Consider the following 22,500-nt stretch of genomic DNA (forward strand, 5'->3'; position numbering starts at 1 on the left):
GTGTACCAGGAAGTGTGCAGAGACGCCCAGGTGAGACACACACACGCACACACACACACACACACACACACACACACTCACACTCACACATACAGAGACACACACACACACACACACACACACACACACACACACACACACACACACACACACTCACACTCACACATACAGAGACACACACACACACACACACACACACACACACACACACACACACACACACACACACACACACACACACACACCTGTACCTCACATTGGGTTTGTCATGTCAGGAGCTGAAGCTGCCCGTGGTCGGCTCGCAGATCGTCGGTCTGATTCCTCTGAAGGCGCTGCTGCACGCTGCAGACGACTTCATCCAATCAGACGGACTCTTCATCGTGGAGGAGGAGCATAAAGTCCGACTGGTCAGACACACACACACACACACAGAGACACACACACACAGAGACACACACACACACACAGAGACACACACACACACACAGAGACACACACACACAGAGACACACACACACACACAGAGACACACACACACACACAGAGACACACACACACACACAGAGACACACACACACACACAGAGACACACACACACAGAGACACACACACACACACAGAGACACACACAGAGACACACACACACAGAGACACACACACACACACAGAGACACACACACACACAGAGACACACACACACACACACACACACACACACACACACACACACACACACACACACACACACACACACACAGAGACACACACACACACACACACACACACAGAGACACACACACACACACACACACACACACACAGAGACACACACACACACACACACACACACACAGAGACACACACACACACAGAGACACACACACACAGAGAGACACACACACACACACACACACACACAGAGACACACACACACACACACACACACACACACACACACACACACATCATGTTAATGTGTGTGTGTGTGTGTCTCTGTGTGTGTGTGTGTGTGTGTCCGTGTGTCCGTGTGTGTGTGTGTGTGTGTGTGTGTCTCTGTGTGTGTGTGTGTGTGTGTGTGTGTGTGCAGGTCATCAGTAAACTGGGTCTGGACTCTCTCTCTCCGTTTCAGCCGATGGAGAGAATCATCGAGTGAGTCACTTTTAAACGTTCATTAAAGTTTCAGATTTGATAAACAGTGAGTAACAAAGATGGCCGCCTGTCTTTGGTGTGTGTGTGTTACCTGTGCAGGTACATGGTGAGGTCACAGGAGGACGCTCAGCTGGTGTCTCTGTCTCTGCAGCGCTTTGTTCACAGCGTGGGCGCTCGGACGGCGGCGCCCGGGGGAGGGTCGGTGTCTGCTGCCGTCGCTGCTCTGGTATGAAAACAAAGGAGGAGGAGCTTAAGTTAAAGACCTCCTCTTCATCATCCTGACCACACGGTGTGTTGTGCGTCCTGCAGGGGGCGGCGTTGGGCGCCATGGTGGGTCAGATGACGTACGGGAAGAGACACTTTGACAACCTGGACGGCGTGATGAGGAGGCTGATTCCACCGTTTCACCAGGCCATGAACGACCTGCTGCTGATGGTGGACGCCGACTCCACCGCCTTCAGCAGCTACATGGTGAGAAGACGCTCCACGCCATCTGTCCGTGATAATCAGAGCGTTCTTTATTAAAATGACTTCCTGTTTCAGGCGGCGCTGAAGATGCCCAAGAAAACTGAGGAGGAAGTGAAAAGGTAAATGTTTCTAATCAGGTCCCTTTGACCTGTGACCTTTGACCTCTGACCTGTGACCTTTGACCTTTGACCTGTGCTCTGTCAGGCGTGAGGCTGCGATGCAGGACGGTCTGCAAGGCGCGGTCGGCGTTCCTCTGGCGTTGGCGGAGCGTGTAAACGTTCTGTGGCCGTCTCTTAAAGAAATGGTCGTTTACGGAAACGTGGCATGCAAGTCGGACGCTCAGGTGACTCAAAGTGTTTGTTTGTTTGTTTTTCACCACTGTCTCATAAACAAGCTGAGCTTTTCTTTTTGTTTACATTTGAATGTGCGTGCTCAGGTGGCGGCTAAAGCTCTGGAGACGGCGGTTTTCGGAGCGTATTACAACGTGACGATCAACCTCAAGGACATCACAGACCAAGAATTCAAGATGGCCGTATGTTTACAAACATCAACAACAAACATCAACAACAAGCATCAACAAACATCAACAAACATCAACAAACATCAACAAACATCAACAAACATCAACAAACATCAACAAACATTAACAAACATTAACAAACATCAACAAACATCAACAAACATTAACAAACATCAACAAACATCAACAAACATCAACAAACATTAACAAACATTAACAAACATCAACAAACATCAACAAACATCAACAAACATCAACAAACATTAACAACAAACATTAACAAACAACAACAAACATCAACAATAAACATCAACAACAAACATCAACAAACATCAACAAACATCAACAAACATTAACAAACATCAACAAACATCAACAAACATCAACAAACATTAACAAACATCAACAAACATCAACAAACATCAACAAACATCAACCACAAACATTAACAAACATCAACAAACATCAACAAACATTAACAACAAACATTAACAAACATCAACAAACATCAACAAACATCAACAACAAACATCAACAAACATCAACAAACATCAACAACAAACATTAACAAACATTAACAAACATCAACAAACATCAACAAACATTAACAACAAACATTAACAAACATCAACAACAAACATTAACAAACATCAACAAACATCAACAAACATTAACAACAAACATTAACAAACATCAACAAACATCAACAAACATCAACAAACATCAACAAACATTAACAAACATCAACAAACATCAACAAACATCAACAACAAACATTAACAAACATCAACAAACATCAACAACAAACATCAACAACAAACATTAACAAACAACAACAAACATCAACAACAAACATTAACAAACAACAACAAACATCAACAATAAACATCAACAACAAACATTAACAAACATCAACAAACATCAACAACAAACATTAACAAACATCAACAAACATCAACAACAACAACAAACATCCTGAGAGTCCTCTCACAGAGATTGTGTGTGTGTGTGTGTGTGTGTGTGTGTGTGTGTGTGTGTGTGTGTGTGTGTGTGTGTGTGTGTGTGTGTGTGTGTGTGTGTGTGTGTGTGTGTTGCAGACTCTGAAGAGAGCAGCAGCGTTGCTGCAGGAGGCGAAGGAGAGCACCGCCGCCATCCTCCTCGCTGCAGACGAGAGGAAGTGAAACAACAAACAGCTCCTACTTCTCCTCTGATGTCCTGTGATTGGATGATTCTAATGCAATGCACTCTGGGAGCTGTAGTTGATTAAAGTTGATCTGTCTGAGTTCAAACATTAAAAACTTGATTTAAAATAATCAGAACTTGTTGATTAACTGATTCTCTACATGCTGTGTCTGTGCTAAGCTAACATTAGCATGCTGTGCTAAGCTAACATTAGCATCCAAAAGAAAAGGTTAAAATCTCTTAGCTGTGTCTAAATGTCTCTCAGGTGTCTTAGGTGTGTCTTAGGTGTGTCTCAGTTGTGTCTCAGTTGTGTCTAAATGTCTCTCAGGTGTCTCAGTTGTGTCTAAATGTGTCTCAGGTGTGTCTCAGGTGTGTCTCAGGCGTGTCTCAGGTGTGTCTCAGGCGTGTCTCAGTTGTGTCTCAGTTGTGTCTCAGTTGTGTCTAAATGTCTCTCAGGTGTCTCAGTTGTGTCTAAATGTGTCTCAGGTGTGTCTCAGGTGTGTCTCAGGCGTGTCTCAGGTGTGTCTCAGGCGTGTCTCAGGTGTGTCTCAGGCGTGTCTCAGGTATCTCAGGTGTGTCTCAGGTGTGTCTAAATGTCTCTCATGTGTCTCAGGTGTGTCTCAGTTTCTCTCAGGTGTGTCTCAGGTGTCTCAGGTGTGTCCCAGGTGTCTCAGGTGTGTCTCAGTGTGTCTCAGGTGTGTCTCAGTGTGTCTCAGTGTGTCTCAGGTGTCTCAGGTGTGTCTCAGTGTGTCTCAGGTGTCTCAGGTGTGTCTCGGTGTGTCTCAGGTGTGTCTCGGTGTGTCTCAGTGTGTCTCAGGTGTCTCAGGTGTGTCTCAGGTGTCTCAGGTGTGTCTCAGGTGTGTCTCAGTGTGTCTCAGGTGTGTCTCAGTGTGTCTCAGTGTGTCTCAGGTGTCTTAGGTGTGTCTCAGTGTGTCTCAGGTGTGTCTCAGTGTGTCTCAGGTGTGTCTCAGTGTGTCTCAGTGTGTCTCAGGTGTCTTAGGTGTGTCTCAGTGTGTCTCAGGTGTCTTAGGTGTGTCTCAGTGTGTCTCAGGTGTGTCTCAGTGTGTCTCAGGTGTCTTAGGTGTGTCTCAGTGTGTCTCAAGTGTGTCTCAGGTGTCTCTTAGGTATCTCAGGTGTGTCTCAGTGCGTCTCAGGTGTGTCTCAGTGTGTCTCAGGTGTCTCAGGTGTGTCTCAGTGTGTCTCAGTGTGTCTCAGGTGTCTTAGGTGTGTCTCAGGTGTCTTAGGTGTGTCTCAGTGTGTCTCAGGTGTCTTAGGTGTGTCTCAGTGTGTCTCAGTGTGTCTCAGTGTGTCTCAGTGTGTCTCAGGTGTCTTAGGTGTGTCTCAGGTGTCTTAGGTGTGTCTCAGGTGTGTCTCAGTGTGTCTCAGGTGTCTTAGGTGTGTCTCAGTGTGTCTCAGGTGTGTCTCAGTGTGTCTCTCTCTGTTCATTAAAAGAAGAAATATTAAATTTGTCATAAAATGATATGAAAGTTTAAAAACTGGTTTGTTGACGTCCTGTCAGTCAGAGGAATTCAGGAAGAAGATTCAAAAGATGATACCTGAGGGGGAGGGGGGTGATTATGAATTCATTAGGGGAGGTACACAGACCCCCCGCCAGGAGGGGTAATTATGAATTCATTAGGGGAGGTACACAGACCCCCCGCCAGGAGAGGTAATTATGAATTCATTAGGGGAGGTACACAGACCCCCCGCCAGGAGAGGGCGCTCTAACACTGAGCAGCACGAGCCGGTAGACCGGAAGTAGTCAGTACGTGATGAAGGAGTTTCAGTGTTACATCTGTACCTGTGTTTCCTACAGGTAAGCTGACTGTGATTAACATCCTGGGGATTAACAACAGTAACATGTTTTATCAGCGCTTTAGTTGTAATTATGACGTCAACAGACGTGGATTTTGTTTGTTTGTTGCCCCGGATGTGTTTCAAGATGGCGGCCGCCGATAGAAACACATCCGGTTGCTAAATACAAAGCTAGTAACTTTACGAGTGTGAAATAAGTGTTTATAGTCAAAAGTTTAAGACGTTAAGAGAGGGAACAGACTGTGTGAAGCATGATAAACTGAGACATTGTTTCGGGAGTTTGGATTAGCTGTTAGTAATGTCGAGCAGGCTAAGCTAATATTTATATGCTAATTCCCGCTAAACTAGCGCCACATCCGGTGTTACGTCATCACGATCGTTTCAGAGTATTTTGATAAAAAGAGTTTGTACACGACTCAGTGTTGAAATATGTGTGTTATATTTCTGTGACTGTTTGTGTTTTAAAAACAAATTAAATTAAATTAAATTAAATTAAATTAAATTAAATTAAATTAAATTAGTTCATAATTCATAGAAGTTAAAAACTGAATTCTGACTCCTGAAGAAATGATCTCTTACAGACTCTCACCTGTCTGCCTCTGTGAATGCTGTTTGTGGTTGACATACATTTTTTATATCCGTTAATTATTGATATTAATCTGTAATATTTCCTGCATAGACTATTTCTTTTTTTGTGATCAACTTTTTAATTTCCTTTTATAACAGACAGAGTTACAACAATCATAAAAATACAGACAAAAAAGTGAAACATAAACCTTGTGGTGTTCCCTCCCTCCCCACCCCATAGGTCTCTATTATAAATAAATACTGTGTGCAGGGGAAACAGATTCCAGAGCATAGATGAAAGATAAAGTAATAATATAGCGCTTACAGCAGTTTGTTAATTCTTTCTAGCATTGATTCCCATGCTGAGATGGTGACAGCTGCAGCACCATGCACTCTTGCCACTGACAGCTCCACACCAATGATATCAATATATGTGTTAATCCACTGTTTTTTTGTGACTGCGTGTGGGCATAAAGCCAACATCTTTTTGGCTGCAGTGATGCCTGTTAAAAGAATACGTGTATTTATACATGTTAATTTTAATGAGGTTGAATCATTCAGGAGCAGCAAAGCGGGAGAGCATGGCACAGGTACACCCAGTACATCAGATAGAATATCACAAACCTCACCCCAAAATGATTTAACATCCCTGCATTCCCAATACATGTGCATACAGGAACCTGTGAGTCCTTCTGTGCACAATGTGCAGTTTGGGGATGACAGTCGTTTTATGAGATAAGCCTTTCTTGGAGTTAGATACGTCCTGAGTGTTTGAAATGAATCAGTTGGTGATCAGGGTTCCTCGAGGCAATAACAATCGAGGACCATATCCTCTTCCAGTCAGGCTTAATCTCTCCAACATATTGTTTCAAGTCGCCAGCCCATACCGTGCAATAGGCAACTCGTTATAGGAAGTTGTCTGGAAGAGTGAGTATATCTGAGAAACCACACCTTTATTCTGCCCATTTGGGGCAAAGATGGAATGCAAAGGATGCCTGGTAAGTGGAGAGTTCCAAGGTACTCCATATGCTTTCATGGATGCACGCAGTTGGAGGTAAAAGAAAAAAGATGAGTTTGGTAAATTAAATGACAGTCTTAAATCATCAAAATTTCGAGTCGTTATGAGTGTCAGCAAATGTATGTACCCTTTTGGTATTCCAAGATGGGTATGAGAAAGTGCTCAGACACTGAAGTTTCTTCATTTAAGTATTACTCTGTAACCAAATAATATACATGAAATGTTGACGTCACAATGTTATGGCTGATCGATCAGTGTTGTCATACTTTCTTTTTCTTTATTTGTAACTTATCAATCGAACTCTTTATGCATTCATCAGAAAGTCCTGAAATCTGTCAACAGAAACTGAAGTCTAATCTAAAGGAGAAGTTCCAGTGTGTGTTTGAGGGGATTCCTAAAGCAGGAAACCCTTCTGGATCAGATCTACACAGAGCTCCACATCACAGAGGGAGGGACTGGAGAGGTCAATGATGAACACGAGGTCAGACAGATTGAAACAGCATCCAGGAAACCAGACAGACCAGAAACAACCATCAGACAAGAAGACATCTTTAAAGCCTCACCTGGAAGAGATGAACCAATCAGAAGAGTGATGACAAAGGGAGTGGCTGGCATCGGGAAAACAGTCTTAACACAGAAGTTCACTCTGGACTGGGCTGAAGACAAAGCCAACCAGGACGTACAGTTCACATTTCCATTCACTTTCAGAGAGCTGAATGTGCTGAAAGAGAAAAAGTTCAGCTTGGTGGAACTTGTTCATCACTTCTTTCCTGAAACCAAAGAAGCAGGAATCTGCAGGTTTGAAGAGTTCCAGGTTGTGTTCATCTTTGATGGTCTGGATGAGTGTCGACTTCCTCTGGACTTTAAAAACAATGAGACCCTGACTGATGTCACAGAGTCCACCTCAGTGGATGTGCTGCTGACAAACCTCATCAGGGGGAACCTGCTTCCCTCTGCTCGCCTCTGGATAACCACACGACCTGCAGCAGCCAATCAGATCCCTCCTGAGTGTGTTGACATGGTGACAGAGGTCAGAGGGTTCACTGACCCACAGAAGGAGGAGTACTTCAGGAAGAGATTCAGAGATAAGGAGCAGGCCAACAGAATCATCTCCCACATCAAGACATCCAGAAGCCTCCACATCATGTGCCACATCCCAGTCTTCTGCTGGATCACTGCTACAGTTCTGGAGGATGTGCTGAAGACCAGAAAGAGAGGAGAGCTGCCCAAGACCCTGACTGAGATGTACATCCACTTCCTGGTGGTTCAGTCCAAACTGAAGAACATCAAGTATGATGGAGGAGCTGAGACAGATCCACACTGGAGTTTTCACACTGCATCATCTGTAATATGATTTAGAGCTACACTGTTCAACTCTACTCATGGGATATGTTGTAGTAGCAGTCAGTGACCACTTGAGGGCAGCACACACACACACACACACACACACACACACACACACACACACACACACACACACTGTTGAATGGACCCTGTTGTTGTGAATGAGAGATGGTCATGAGACCCTGTTTGCTCGTCCTGAACCATCTGAGTCATGAGAGAGAGAGATAGGAGAGACTGAAGAAGAAGAAAAGATGGAGGACTTGTCCCGGTGGGTTTCAGAGACCGGGAGGTGGGTGAGGAGGTGCTGCTGTGGACAGGAGGAGGACGAGGAGGAGGAGAGAGGAAGGAGCAAAGGAAGGAGCAAAGGAGACGAGGAGGAGATGATGAGGGAGCTCAACTTTAAAAAAAGCAAGAGTTCATCATCCCTCCCGCCTGCTGAGGTATTCATTAACCCTTTAACTCCCAAACTTTACTCCTCTAAGACTAACTTTACTCCTCTAAGACTAACTTTACTCCTCTTAGACTAACTTTACTCCTCTAAGACTAACTTTACTCCTCTATAACTAACTTTACTCCTCTAAGACTAACTCTACTCCTCTATAACTAACTTTACTCCTCTATAACTAACTTTACTCCTATAAGACTAACTCTACTCCTCTATAACTAACTTTACTCCTCTATAACTAATTTTACTCCTCTATAACTAACTTTACTCCTATAAGACTAACTCTACTCCTCTATAACTAACTTTACTCCTCTATAACTAACTTTACTCCTCTATAACTAACTTTACTCCTATAAGACTAACCCTACTCCTCTATAACTAACTTTACTCCTCTATAACTAACTTTACTCCTCTTGGACTAACTTTACTCCTCTTAGACTAACTTTACTCCTCTATAACTAACTTTACTCCTCTTGGACTAACTTTTCTCCTCTATAACTAACTTTACTCCTCTTGGACTAACTTTACTCCTCTAAGACTAACTTTACTCCTCTAAGACTAACTCTACTCCTCTATAACTAACTTTACTCCTCTTGGACTAACTTTACTCCTCTTGGACTAACTTTACTCCTCTATAACTAACTTTACTCCTCTTGGACTAACTTTACTCCTCTTGGACTAACTTTACTCCTCTTGGACTATCTTTACTCCTCTATAACTAACTTTACTCCTCTATAACTAACTTTACTCCTCTTGGACTAACTTTACTCCTCTATAACTAACTTTACTCCTCTAAAACTAACTTTACTCCTCTTGGACTAACTTTACTCCTCTATAACTAACTTTACTCCTCTAAAACTAACTTTACTCCTCTTGGACTAACTTTACTCCTCTATAACTAACTCTACTCCTCTTGGACTAATTTTACTCCTCTATAACTAACTTTACTCCTCTTGGACTAACTTTACTCCTTTATAACTAACTTTACTCTTCTATAACTAACTTTACTCCTCTAAGACTAACTTTACTCCTCTAAGACTAATTTTACCCCTCTATAACTAATTTTACTCCTCTATAACTAACTTTACTCCTCTATAACTAACTTTACTCCTCTTGGACTGACTTTTCTCTTCTATAACTAACTTTACTCCTCTAAGACTAACTTTGCTCCTCTATAACTAACTTTACTCCTCTTGGACTAACTTTACTCCTCTATAACTAACTTTACTCCTCTATAACTAACTTTACTCCTCTAAGACTAACTCTACTCCTCTAAGACTAACTTTACTCCTCTATAACTAACTTTACTCCTCTAAGACTAACTCTACTCCTCTAAGACTAACTTTACTTCTCTATAACTACCTTTACTCCTCTAAGACTAACTTTACTCCTCTAAGACTAACTCTACTCCTCTTGGACTAACTTTACTTCTCTAAGACTAACTCTACTCCTCTAAGACTAACTTTACTTCTCTATAACTACCTTTACTCCTCTAAGACTAACTTTACTCCTCTAAGACTAACTCTACTCCTCTTGGACTAACTTTACTTCTCTAAGACTAACTCTACTCCTCTAAGACTAACTCTACTCCTCTTGGACTATCTTTACTCCTCTTGGACTAACTTTACTCCTCTAAGACTAACTTTACTCCTCTAAGACTAACTCTACTCCTCTTGGACTAACTTTACTTCTCTAAGACTAACTCTACTCCTCTAAGACTAACTCTACTCCTCTTGGACTATCTTTACTCCTCTTGGACTAACTTTACTCCTCTTGGACCAACTTTACTCCTCTATAACTACCTTTACTCCTCTAAGACTAACTTTACTCCTCTATAACTAACTTTAGTCCTCTAAGACTAACTTTACTCCTCTTGGACTAACTTTACTTCTCTAAGACTAACTCTACTCCTCTAAGACTAACTCTACCCCTCTAAGACTAACTCTACTCCGCTTGGACTAACTTTACTCCTCTTGGACTAACTTTACTCCTCTTGGACTAACCTTTTTAAGGAGGTTTTTAATGTAACTTTGAAGGTTTTAAGGCGGTCCTGTTGATCAGGTCTCTATCTGTCTTAGCTGGATTTGGACCAGTCTGAGTCCTACCCCTCAGGGTCCCAGCCCCACTGGTTCCACACCCTGCAGGTCCGACGGTACCGAGTTCAGCGAGGGCGCAGCAACAGCGACCCCCTGGGAGGGAATGGCTGCCAGGACCACATTGCCTGGGTCAGAACACCACCTGTCAATCATTTGTAGGCGTGTCCTAGACCCTGAGTCTGAGTGTTTCCTGTCTCTGTGCTCAGAAACCCGGTCTTCAGTTTGGAGCGGCTCATTCCTACGTCAGTCTGGAGAAACTGGGTGAAGGAGCATATGCCTCCGTCTACAAAGGAATCAGCAGGTCAGTTCGCCCCATGCACCTGACTACACCTGACTACACCTGTTCTGCATACACCTGACTACACCTGACTACACCTGACTTCACCTGACTTCACCTGACTACACCTGTTCTGCATACACCTGACTACACCTGACTACACCTGTTCTGCATACACCTGACTACACCTGACTTCACCTGACTACACCTGTTTTGCATACACCTGACTACACCTGGCTACACCTGACTACACCTGTTCTACACCTGTTGTGCCGTGTATCGTGTCACTTTTTAACAGTGTAGGAAGTTGAAACTTTATTTTGGTAAATGTTTGGAGGATAAACGGGCAGCTGGTGGCTCTGAAGGTGATTCGTATGAAGACGGAGGAGGGCGTGCCGTTCACCGCCATCAGAGAAGGTATTATCACAAAAACAGTTATTCTTCACTGCAGATCTGTTTGTTTTTAATGTGTGTGTGTGTGTGTGTGTGTGTGTGTGTGTGTGTGTGTGTGTGTGTGTGTGTGCGTGCGTGCGTGCGTGCGTGCGTGCGTGCGTGCGTGCGTGCGTGCGTGCGTGCGTGCGTGCGTGCGTGCGTGCGTGCGTGCGTGCGTGCGTGCGTGCGTGCGTGCGTGCGTGCGTGCGTGCGTGCGTGCGTGCGTGCGTGCGTGCGTGCGTGCGTGCGTGCGTGCGTGCGTGCGTGCGTGCGTGCGTGCGTGCGTGCGTGCGTGCGTGCGTGCGTGCGTGCGTGCGTGCGTGCGTGCGTGCGTGCGTGCGTGCGTGCGTGCGTGCCCAGCCTCTCTGCTCAAAGGTCTGAAACACGCCAACATTGTGGTCCTCCATGACATCATCCACACCAGAGAGTCTCTGACGCTCGTCTTTGAATACGTGGTGAGGAGCATGTGGAGGTTGACCAGCGGGGGGCACTGCTGTTGTTGCAGTGAGGACTCTCAATGTTTCTTCTTCTATGTTTGTTTTTTTGCAGCAGACGGATCTGTCAGAGTACATGAGCCAACACCCCGGAGGACTTCACTCACACAACGTCAGGGTTGGTTCACACTCACACAACGTCAGGGTTGGTTCACACTCACACAACGTCAGGGTTGGTTCACACTCACACAACGTCAGGGTTGGTTCACACTCACACAACGTCAGGGTTGGTTCACACTCACAGAACGTCAGGGTTGGTTCACACTCACACAACGTCAGGGTTGGTTCACACTCACAGAACGTCAGGGTTGGTTCACACTCGCACAACATCAGGGTTGGTTCACACTCACACAACGTCAGGGTTGGTTCACACTCACACAACATCAGGGTTGGTTCACACTCACACAACGTCAGGGTTGGTTCACACTCACACAACATCAGGGTTGGTTCACACTCACAGAACACGCGCTGAGCGGGACTTGAACCTGTTGTGGTCATCTTCCTTTTCTATTTTCTGTTGTCTTCATTGTTGTGTTTTTTCCTTGTCTTTGCTGCATTGGTTGTTGTCCTGCTTGTTGTTTTTGTTTTTGTTGTTGTCCTGCTTGTTGTTGTTTTTGTTGTTGTTGTCCTGCTTGTTGTTGTTGTTTTTGTTTTTGTTGTTGTCCTGCTTGTTGTTGTTGTTGTTGTCCTCCTGCTTGTTGTTGTTTTTGTTGTTGTCCTGCTTGTTGTTGTTGTTGTCCTCCTGCTTGTTGTTGTTGTTGTTGTTGTTTTTGGTTTTGTTGTTGTCCTGCTTGTTGTTGTTTTTGTCCTGCTTGTTGTTGTTGTTGTTGTTGTTTTTGTTTTTGTTGTTGTCCTGCTTGTTGTTGTTGTTGTCCTGCTTGTTGTTGTTGTTTTGTTTTTGTTGTTGTCCTGCTTGTTGTTGTTGTTATTGTCCTCCTGCTTGTTGTTGTTTTTGTTTTTGTTGTTGTCCTGCTTGTTGTTGTTGTTGTCCTCCTGCTTGTTGTTGTTGTTGTTTTTGGTTTTGTTGTTGTCCTGCTTGTTGTTGTTTTTGTCCTGCTTGTTGTTGTTGTTGTTGTTGTTGTTTTTGTTTTTGTTGTTGTCCTGCTTGTTGTTGTTGTTGTCCTGCTTGTTGTTGTTGTTTTTGTTGTTGTCCTGCTTGTTGTTGTTGTTGTCCTCCTGCTTGTTGTTGTTGTTGTTGTTTTTGTTTTTGTTGTTGTCCTTCTTGTTGTTGTTGTCCTGCTTGTTGTTGTTGTTGTTGTTGTTTTTGTTGTTGTCCTCCTGCTTGTTGTTGTTGTTGTTGTTTTTGTTTTTGTTGTTGTCCTTCTTGTTGTTGTTGTCCTGCTTGTTGTTGTTTTTGTTGTTGTCCTGCTTGTTGTTGTTGTCCTGCTTGTTGTTGTTGTTGTTGTTGTTGTTTTTATTTTTGTTGTTGTCCTGCTTGTTGTTGTTGTTGTTGTCCTGGTTGCAGCTCTTTATGTTCCAGTTGCTGCGGGCGTTGTGTTACATCCACAGTCGGAGGATCCTCCACAGAGACCTGAAGCCTCAGAATCTGCTTGTCAGCTACCAGGGAGAACTCAAGATGGCCGACTTTGGTAAGACCAGAGCCCCTCCCACTTATAGCCCCTCCCACATATGACCCCTACCGCACATGACTCCACCCACATGTAGCCCCTTCCACACGTAGCTCTCGTCTGTCCAATAATAAACAGATACATCTCATTGTTGTCAGTATTTCCGGTGGTTTGAAAACTTACAAATTGATTTTAAAATTAATTAATTAATTCATAAATAAGACGATCCAATCATATGAAGTTTGTCAGCGTCTCAGGTGTCGGATATGTTAATAAAGTTTCTGTCTGCTGGACGACTTGTGGTTTTTTACCACCTGGTGGTTTTGATTCCGGACTGATGGGGACCTGTTTGTCTGGTTCAGGTCTGGCCCGGTCCAAGTCCATCCCGAGTCAGACGTTCTCCTCGGAGGTGGTGACGCTGTGGTACCGCCCCCCTGACGTCCTGCTGGGCTCCACAGATTACTCCACAGCTCTGGATATCTGGTCCGAACATGAACGTGATATTTAATATTTGAGTCGACATTTAAAGTCAGTGTTTAAACGCTCTCGAGAGACTTAGATTATGTTTTATAGACTGACAGCCAATCAGAGCCTTTGACATGTGATTGTGAGAGTTTTTAATAAAGTTTTGTGTTTGAATCAGGGGAGCTGGCTGCATCTTTATAGAGATGCTGCAGGGGGCGCCGGCGTTCCCCGGAGTCTCTGATGTGTTTGAACAACTTCAGAAGATCTGGGCGGTGAGAAAGAGTTCCAAGTATTATTCTTAAGTTTTATTTGACTCTATATTTAAATAATGCCATGACATCACAGGTTGTGGGCGTTCCCTCTGAGAACACCTGGCCTGGAATCAGTCAACTGCCAAACTACGAACCAGGTGAGTAAACCCCGCCCACTTCCTGTCCCACAGCCAATCCTCGATCAGTTTTGGAATATGTTACAGCACTGTGTTTTGTATTCTTTATAGATTTATAGTTGTCAGGTTCATCCTCAGAGGATCAGGATTAGTGAACAACGTTAACGTCAGTTTGTTTGTGTCACAGAGCCGTTGTTTGTCTCCAAACCCAAACAGTTCAGGACCATTTGGAAAAGGTGAGACAAAAAAAATCTGTTTCATTATTTCAGTCATGGCTAGTGTTAGCAGTTAGCATGTAGCCCACTGTTATTGATCTAAGCTAATGTCTACTGTCTATTTAGCAGTTAGCATGCTTGATTGTTAGCATGTGGCCTGCTGTGTCTCTGTGGGTCAGGTTGGACCAGCTGCCGTATAAAACCGAGGATCTGGTCCAGAGGATGCTGAAGGCGGTCCCTGCAGACCGGATCTCAGCACAGGATGCACTGCAGCACCTGTACTTCAGCACATTACCTGCTCCCATCATGCACCTGAGGGACAGTAAGAACACCATTCTGCAATAACTAATATATGCTAACGTAGCAGCATGCTAACAGTTCCAGTGGGTATTTAATTCTCTTCTTCTCTGTTTTTTTCTACAGCTGTGTCCATTTTTAAAGTTCCCGGTGTTTGTCTGGAGACGGAGGTCAGAGACGTGTTTCGGCCCGGACGGAGGGTCAAACCCTCGCTGCTGCCCACCAACAAGTTCTGGTGAACAGACGACTGTCCTAGCACACCGACCGGGGGACAAAAAGGACTTCATTAGACTGAGACCCTGACCAGACGAGCTGAACTGTTAGCATGGAGCTAAAGCCTGACGCTAAGTGCTGCTGCTGTGATGTTGATGTGATTTAATCTGTTTATTTGTTGATTTAGATCAAATGTTCCCTCTGCGCTCATTGTTAGCATATGTTAGCATACGTTAGCTGTGTTTATCAGGCTCTCTTGGTGTGTTTGGCTGCTGAGTTCCCCTGACGGCGTTCATGAATAATGAGTGAATAATGTTTGTTGTGATGAAGATCCCTGGTGACAAGCGTCGTCTTCATCACTTCCTGTTAAAGAAAACTTTTATTTCTATGAAAATACCAAACAAACTGCAAATTCTTCAGGACGACATGGGTAAAAAAAACAAACATAAAAACTTTTCAGATCGACTGAACAGTGACGACAAAACACAACAAATATGAGAATCTTTCTTTATTTGTATCCAGTTCATAACCGATCTACCGAGCACGTCTAAAACAAACTCTTTAAAATATATTCTATTTCTTCTATTATAATTGTTGTTTTATTCACAAACATAGAAGCCAAACGTTTTGTCATTTATTGTTTTTAATCATCACAAGTTGCATCGAGGAGCGTCATCCTCTTAAACAAACGCTGCCAAGGTTTTTGTTGGTCCGACCCCGCCCTCCTCGATGACCTCCTTATAACAACGTAATTACACAACTTAGACCTCGTGCAGGATTCTGAATCAAAGTAAGGTCCACGTTTACTGCCTTGATCTTTAGTCGAGCTAGTTTTGGTTAGCTCTGCTCTTTCTGAATGTTTGGAGAGTATTTTCTTCTTCATGTGTTTGGTGTTGCCGTTCATCCAGACGCTGTTGGAGACGACAATAAACAGAATCTCTTCTTTGTGTATTTTAAACACCAGCTCTCTTCAGCTCATATGAAGCTTCACATAAGCATGTTTGTGCAAGATGCTAACAAAAGAGACGTAGTCGGCGAGTTGTTTTGAGAAGTTGATGTGTAAATGTTTTTGAATGTTTGATGGATTGTTGAGATAAAAGAGAAGGAGGAGGAGTTTGTGAATATTTAAATCTGTTTGAAGATGAACCAACGTCGTCATTAATAAATCAAAAAGCCTTTGATTTGTTCTCTCTGAAGAATCCGAAGAAGTTATTTTTCATCTCATTGTGTTTCTGTCAAACTTCACGTGTCGCTCGCCAAAGCTCACCACATCGTCGTGCTACGGCTAACGTGCTAAATGAGACAAAACAGAAACAATGATCGCGACACTTGTGCCATAATAAACATAATATTTAAAATAATGACCGTTTATAAAGAGGTGGAACACCTGAGTGAGGGACACCTGAGTGAGGACCACCTGTGTGAGGAACACCTGAGTGAGGAACACCTGTGTGAGGGACACCTGTGTGAGGAACACCTGTGTGAGGAACACCTGAGTGAGGAACACCTGTGTGAGGGACACCTGAGTGAGGGACACCTGAGTGAGGGACACCTGTGTGAGGAACACCTGAGTGAGGAACACCTGAGTGAGGACCACCTGTGTGAGGGACACCTGAGTGAGGGACACCTGAGTGAGGGACACCTGAGTGAGGGACACCTGAGTGAGGACCACCTGAGTGAGGACCACCTGTGTGAGGGACACCTGAGTGAGGGACACCTGAGTGAGGAACACCTGAGTGAGGACCACCTGTGTGAGGGACACCTGAGTGAGGGACACCTGAGTGAGGAACACCTGAGTGAGGACCACCTGAGTGAGGACCACCTGTGTGAGGGACACCTGAGTGAGGGACACCTGTGTGAGGAACACCTGAGTGAGGAACACCTGTGTGAGGAACACCTGTGTGAGGGACACCTGTGTGAGGGACACCTGTGTGAGGAACACCTGTGTGAGGAACACCTGAGTGAGGAACACCTGTGTGAGGACCACCTGAGTGAGGACCACCTGAGTGAGGGACACCTGAGTGAGGGACACCTGTACTATTTCTAGTCAAACTAGTTGAATGATATAAAAAGAATGTTCATACCAGACAGACTTCTCTCATTTGATTGGAGGAGAGAAGAATAACAGGGAGTGTGTGTGTTTTTGTGGAATGGGGCGGGGATCATTGAGGAGGAGTCTGAATGTGAGGAGAGAGAGGATCCAGGGAGACTTTTTATTGTCTTCTACATCTTTCTTCTTCACTGACTCTTTTTCCTGCGTGCTGTGAGTCGTCCATGATGTCAATGTGGAGGATCAGGAGGAGCGTTTGGACCCTCCTTCTTTCCCTCCTCCTGTCTCCCCTCTCCTCTCAGTCTGATGGGGGGGTCCCCATCCCAGAGCACGGCCTCTGTCAGCCCGTCTCCATCCCTCTGTGCAGCGAGCTCGCCTACAACCTGACCATCCTGCCGACCCTGCTGGGACACTCCTCCCAGGAGGAAGCGGGGCTGGAGGTGCATCAGTTCTTCCCGCTGGTTAAAGTGGCGTGCTCAGCCGAGCTGCGCTTCTTCCTGTGCTCGCTGTATGCCCCCGTGTGCACAGTCCTGGAGCAGGCCCTCCCCCCCTGCAGGGCTCTGTGTGAGCGTGCTCGGTGCGGCTGCGAAGCGCTCATGAATAAGTTTGGCTTCCCGTGGCCGGAGAGGCTGCGCTGTGAAAACTTCCCGGTCCACGGTTCGGGAGAGATCTGTGTGGGTCGGAACACGACCGGCATTGACGATCCCACGTTAGACCCCACCCCAAACATCCAGGACCTCGTAACCCCACCACTGTACGTCCGGACCAACCGGGCCTTCTCCTGCCCCCTGCAGCTCCAGGTACCCGCCTACCTAAACTACCACTTCCTGGGGGCGAAGGACTGTGGTGCCCCGTGTGAGGCGACCCGGCCCGGCGGCCTGATGTTCTTCGGGGAGGAGGAGCTGAAGCTGGTCCGGCTCTGGGTCGGGGTCTGTTCAGTCCTGTGCTGTGTGAGCTCCCTGTTCACCGTGCTCACCTTCCTGCTGGACACGACAAGGTTTGGTTATCCGGAGCGGCCCATCGTCTTCCTCTCCGGATGTTACTTCATGGTGGCAGCCACATATGGCGTGGGCGTCCTGCTGCAGGACAGGGTGGCGTGTGTGGATCAGTTCAGAGTGGACGGGTACAGGACGGTGTCTCAGGGCACCAAGACGGAGGGCTGCACACTTCTTTTTACCGTGCTCTACTTCTTCAGCATGGCGAGCTCCGCCTGGTGGGTCGTCCTGTCACTCAGCTGGTTCCTGTCGTCCGCCATGAAGTGGGGTCACGAGGCCATCGAGGCCAACACCCAGTACTTTCACCTGGTGGCGTGGGCGGTACCGGCAGTGAAAACCATCACTGTTCTGGCGACGGGGCAGGTGGATGGCGACCTACTGACCGGCGTCTGTTACGTGGGGATTTACAGTGTGGACGCTCTGCGGGGCTTCGTCCTGGCGCCGCTCTTCATCTACCTTATCATCGGCGCTTCCTTCCTGCTGGCGGGCTTCGTGTCGCTCTGCCGTATCCGCACCGTCATGAAGCATGAAGGCACTCAGACGCAGAAGCTGGAGAAGCTGATGGTGCGGGTCGCAGCGTTTGGCGTGCTGTACACAGTGCCCGCCAGCATCACCCTCGCTTGCTACTTGTACGAGCAGGCGTTCCGGCCACAGTGGGAAATTACGTGGCGCTTGCAGACGTGCAAACGCTTTGCAGTGCCGTGCCCCGACGGAAACGTTGAACCACTGACGCCCGACTTCACCGTGTTCATGATCAAGTACCTGATGACCATGATGGCCGGGATCACCTCCGGCTTCTGGGTGTGGTCAGGGAAGACGTTGCAGTCATGGCGGCAGTTCTATAAAAGACTGATCAACAACAACAACAACAACAACAACAACAAGCAGGGGGAGACAACAGTGTGAGGAGGACATGTGACCTCTAAAAGGAGGTCAAGAAAAGCAGGTTGCACCAACTCTGCTATTGTTTGGAAAGTGGGAGGAGCTTGAGAGGAGCGAGCTTCTCTTCTACTTTTCATATCGCTAACTGAGTCAAACAGGTGTGGACGGATGGATCCTTTGATTTGGACTAGATTTAAATCAACGTTTACGTTTTGGTGAAAAGTCACTCTGATGTTTTTTCTTTTCCTCAAAGCATCATGGGAGTTGGTGTTTATGTCTGGCACAGACACACACACACACACGCAGACACACACACACACACGCAGACACACACGCAGACACACACACACACACAGAGACACACATACACACACACACAGAGACACACACACACACGCAGACACACACACACACACACACACGCAGACACACACACACACAGAGACACACACACACACACACAGAGACACACACACACACACACACACACAGAGACACACACACACACACACAGAGACACACATACACACACACACAGAGACACACACACACACGCAGACACACACACACACACACACACGCAGACACACACACACACAGAGACACACACACACACGCAGACACACACACACACAGAGACACACACACACACACACAGAGACACACACACACACACACACACACAGAGACACACACACACACACAGAGACACACACACAGACACAACTTTTGATTATTATCAACTTTGACCAGTTTTTTTTATGGCAGACTGAGGTGTGAAACAGAAACAGGAAGTGGTTTGTGACAGTTTTATTTTTAAGTTTCTTAATTAATATCTGACACATATTACCCGTGATTACAGACGAGCTTCACTGTGTCTGTCGTTCTACTGCACCTCATGCTTTTTACTTCTATCAGATGCTCCACTTCTGCTCTGGCCTGACGTACACTTTTATATCTCCTTCACATCTGAACTGAACATTAGGGCGGGACTATACATCGCAATGTCATCGCCATCATCATATGAGCATTCACAATAAAAACAACATGAGAGTCTGAATTTCATCGCAGTTAATCACAAATATTTGGAAAAGTTGGTGGCGCTTTTCCAAATATGGTCACTTCCTTAGATAAAGATTCTTACTGAGAGAGTGAGACCTGTTTATCTTTCCTCACGGTGGAGAATCTAAAGTGATATAAGATTTAAGTATTTAAAGGTTAAATCTGCTGAGAGATTTGTTTATGGAGGGTGAAGAGCCGCCTCCCACCGTCTGACAACCGACCAGATTGAATCAGATCTGTAAACGCCCACAGTGCGTCTCAAACATCTCCAACTGACATCTGTGTTCTTCAGGAGGGGTGAGGAAGGTGTTTGAGGTCAGGACGCTTTTCACTTCTTTTTAATAACACTTAAGTCTGAGTTTCTAACTTGATTAAGAGATGTGTGGTTTCTCTATATGCAGACGATTCTGTGGTTTATAACCTTTACGTGCTTTAAATTTTGAATCCAAACAACAGACGAAGCTTTCGTATTTGTTTGTCTCAGTGTGAGGGTCCAAAGATGGTAACTAAGCAGCTCTAACAGGAAGTCTAAAAGTGAGTGGGACGATGTTGAGGTTTGAGCTGAATCTGAAGTAAACGGTTGAAGATCATATCTGAGAAAAAAAGCTTCATTTACATTTAGGTCATGCAGCAGAGGTCTTCTCTCTAACTGGTCTAAAGAACAGTACAAACAGAATGGGTGTCAGGTAGCTGTCAGGTGTCTCTGTGGACGCAGTGTGGGCTGAGGAAATCCAGCTTTGGAGTAAATATCGTCCCGAGAAAGATCAGCAGCAGGGGGCGCTCTGTGGGCGTTGAGCTGGATCTCTTCATACTGAAACACAGAAAGACGAGCATTAGCACAGGTAGCATTAGCATCAGCAGGGCAAAAGTCTGTTGTTTGTTCACCTGTGGGCTCTCAGGGTTCTCAGGTGTGAAAGGTGAGGGCTCAGACACCTGCTCGCTGCAGCACTTCTTCAAACAGAGTAATTTACAAAGCAAACCTGCAAACAGAACATCAGGAGACACGGTTTGATTCCCCTCACCTGAAAGATTTCAAACATGAGCTTCAAATAAGACGTCAATGGACCAAACATGGTCTGACGTTCAGACTGACTCACCTGTAACCAGGACGAGGAGGATGTTCAGCGTGATGGAGATGTACATGATCAGCTCGTTCAGACTCAAACTCCAGGCGTGCGTCTGTGGTTGGTGACCGTCTGGGGGCGGAGGGGGCGGAGCTTTAGGATCATCTGAAATTAAAATGAAGTGAAAGATGAACAAAGAGACTGAAGATCTGATCTCATGGCTGCTAATGGGTGCTTAGCCTAGCTTAGCATAAACACTGGAAACAAAGGGAAACAGCTCGCCGTTTACCTGTGACATAATTTGATGTCCAGATTAAACATCTGATTAACGACTGTCAGCTGTTTATACAGCTGAGAGAGCTGATAGGCTCCTCGTTCACACAGCTGTTTGTCCTGTTACCATGGTGATATTTTCTGCCTGTTTCTCTGCAGGTACAGTAGAACACTTCAATCCCCCGTAAACAAACGACCTGTTGATTTCATTCTTTACTTGATTTATACCACTTGAACACTCACTCAGTGAGCTTTAGAGGCACACTGCAGGCTTTATGCTAAGCTAAGCTAGCTGTAGGTGTCTAATGAGGACAGGAAGAACAAGAGCTGCATTGTCTTTCTATGATGTTAGCGCTCTATTATCATTTAAAGATGACAAGTCTCTGAAGGTGAGCTGGTTCAGGATCAGGATGTGGTTTAACAGCAGCTCGAGAGGAAGGACACTTCAGAAGAGGTCATGTGGTCATGTGGTCATGTGGTCATGTGGTGGCTCACTGAGTTCCTGCTCTTGAATTTTAAATTCTGCAGAACAGAGAACAGACGAGGCCGAGCAGGAAGTGAGTCAGTCCCTATCTGTCTCTCTGATATCATTTCCTGTTTGTGTGATTTTATTAGATTTATGACCACACGTTGACCACCAATGGGTCGCTCCGGTCCAGGACGCCTTTATTGGCGTCTCCAGTGTCAGACGTTGGGAAAGGTACCAACATAACCGATCTGTATCGTCCTACTTATCGCTACCCTTACCCTAAAGGGGCGGAGCCGACATTTCCTCCTCGTGTGGTCGCTTTAGGAGAACATGGATGTACAGAGACACTAAACAGTTTTTCTTAAAGTTCAAACTCTTCTGGTATGAGACGAGGGCTCTGAAGACAGCTTCAAAAAACATCACATATCAGAAAACCGGAGGGTCTTACCTGGGACCAGAAGGAAAGTGTCCACTGCATCGCTATTCTGCTGCTTTCCACAGAAATATCTCCTGTAGTCATCAGCTGTGATGTTTGTAATCAGCAGTCTGTTTCCTGTCATGGCCGTGTATTTATTCTTACAATCAGATATGAAGTAGATACTGTGGTTTGACGCCAGTGTGCGGCTGATGCAGCTCCTGAACCCGCTGTGGACCTCCATGTACCAGAAGCAGTCCTGGTTTGTGAAGGAGCAGTTTAAAGTGATGTTCTGACCCAGATCCACTCTGGTCTCAGATCCGGTCTCAGTCCTGGT

General features: G+C 45.5%; 4 protein-coding genes across 6 annotated transcripts in view; 3 read left to right on the forward strand and 1 right to left on the reverse strand.

The window, feature by feature from the left end:
* ftcd (formimidoyltransferase cyclodeaminase) overlaps window positions 1–3,450 on the forward strand; it is a 6,459-nt gene extending 3,009 nt beyond the window's left edge. Inside the window, exons 6-14 of the mRNA XM_020660794.3 lie at window positions 1–30; window positions 276–407; window positions 1,088–1,149; window positions 1,249–1,375; window positions 1,459–1,620; window positions 1,693–1,736; window positions 1,822–1,960; window positions 2,054–2,149; window positions 3,235–3,450. The exon at window positions 1–30 is cut by the window's left edge and continues 108 nt beyond it. Coding sequence (XP_020516450.1) covers window positions 1–30; window positions 276–407; window positions 1,088–1,149; window positions 1,249–1,375; window positions 1,459–1,620; window positions 1,693–1,736; window positions 1,822–1,960; window positions 2,054–2,149; window positions 3,235–3,318 — 876 coding nt within the window. The 3' untranslated portion in view covers window positions 3,319–3,450. The remainder of the gene's footprint in view (window positions 31–275; window positions 408–1,087; window positions 1,150–1,248; window positions 1,376–1,458; window positions 1,621–1,692; window positions 1,737–1,821; window positions 1,961–2,053; window positions 2,150–3,234) is intronic.
* A 4,746-nt stretch (window positions 3,451–8,196) lies between these two features.
* Window positions 8,197–15,656, forward strand: cdk15 (cyclin-dependent kinase 15). 2 transcript variants are annotated; one of them, XM_065952039.1, is made up of 13 exons: window positions 8,197–8,503; window positions 10,587–10,733; window positions 10,811–10,905; window positions 11,219–11,298; window positions 11,674–11,768; window positions 11,863–11,925; window positions 13,273–13,396; window positions 13,738–13,858; window positions 14,019–14,112; window positions 14,186–14,249; window positions 14,416–14,464; window positions 14,623–14,765; window positions 14,867–15,656. In XM_065952039.1, exons 1-13 carry the CDS (start codon window positions 8,315–8,317, stop codon window positions 14,977–14,979), a joined length of 1,377 nt encoding a protein of 458 aa, XP_065808111.1. In that variant the 5' UTR covers window positions 8,197–8,314; the 3' UTR covers window positions 14,980–15,656. The 2 variants fall into 2 exon arrangements, with proteins under 2 accessions (XP_065808111.1, XP_065808112.1); XM_065952040.1 differs by lacking the exon at window positions 14,867–15,656 and having other exon boundaries at window positions 14,570–14,673.
* A 1,312-nt stretch (window positions 15,657–16,968) lies between these two features.
* Window positions 16,969–19,529, forward strand: LOC110003783 (frizzled-7-like). The gene has a single exon (XM_020659342.2). It carries the CDS (start codon window positions 17,228–17,230, stop codon window positions 18,902–18,904), a length of 1,677 nt encoding a protein of 558 aa, XP_020514998.2. The 5' UTR covers window positions 16,969–17,227; the 3' UTR covers window positions 18,905–19,529.
* A 146-nt stretch (window positions 19,530–19,675) lies between these two features.
* The window catches only part of LOC110003786 (vesicle transport protein SFT2B), an 8,144-nt gene continuing 5,319 nt past the window's right edge, over window positions 19,676–22,500 (reverse strand). For both annotated transcript variants that reach the window (XM_065952042.1, XM_065952041.1), the window contains 4 exons: window positions 22,197–22,500; window positions 21,040–21,171; window positions 20,828–20,922; window positions 19,676–20,753 (listed from right to left, as the gene is read on the reverse strand). The exon at window positions 22,197–22,500 is cut by the window's right edge and continues 1,229 nt beyond it. In XM_065952042.1, coding sequence (XP_065808114.1) covers window positions 20,625–20,753; window positions 20,828–20,922; window positions 21,040–21,171; window positions 22,197–22,500 — 660 coding nt within the window. In that variant the 3' untranslated portion in view covers window positions 19,676–20,624. The remainder of the gene's footprint in view (window positions 20,754–20,827; window positions 20,923–21,039; window positions 21,172–22,196) is intronic.

This window comes from Labrus bergylta, chromosome 24 (assembly GCF_963930695.1).
Source record: "Labrus bergylta chromosome 24, fLabBer1.1, whole genome shotgun sequence".
NCBI lineage: Eukaryota > Metazoa > Chordata > Actinopteri > Labriformes > Labridae > Labrus > Labrus bergylta.

Excerpts from the sequence above, each read along its gene's own strand:
- cdk15 (XM_065952039.1), top strand. The coding sequence starts at position 8,315 with ATGGAGGACTTGTCCCGGTGGGTTTCAGAGACCGGGAGGTGGGTGAGG. Across the intron at positions 10,734-10,810 it reads GCCAGGACCACATTGCCTGG|AAACCCGGTCTTCAGTTTGG; the intron begins GTCAGAACACCA and ends CTCTGTGCTCAG. Across the intron at positions 11,926-13,272 it reads TTCACTCACACAACGTCAGG|CTCTTTATGTTCCAGTTGCT; the intron begins GTTGGTTCACAC and ends TCCTGGTTGCAG.
- LOC110003783 (XM_020659342.2), top strand. The coding sequence starts at position 17,228 with ATGATGTCAATGTGGAGGATCAGGAGGAGCGTTTGGACCCTCCTTCTT.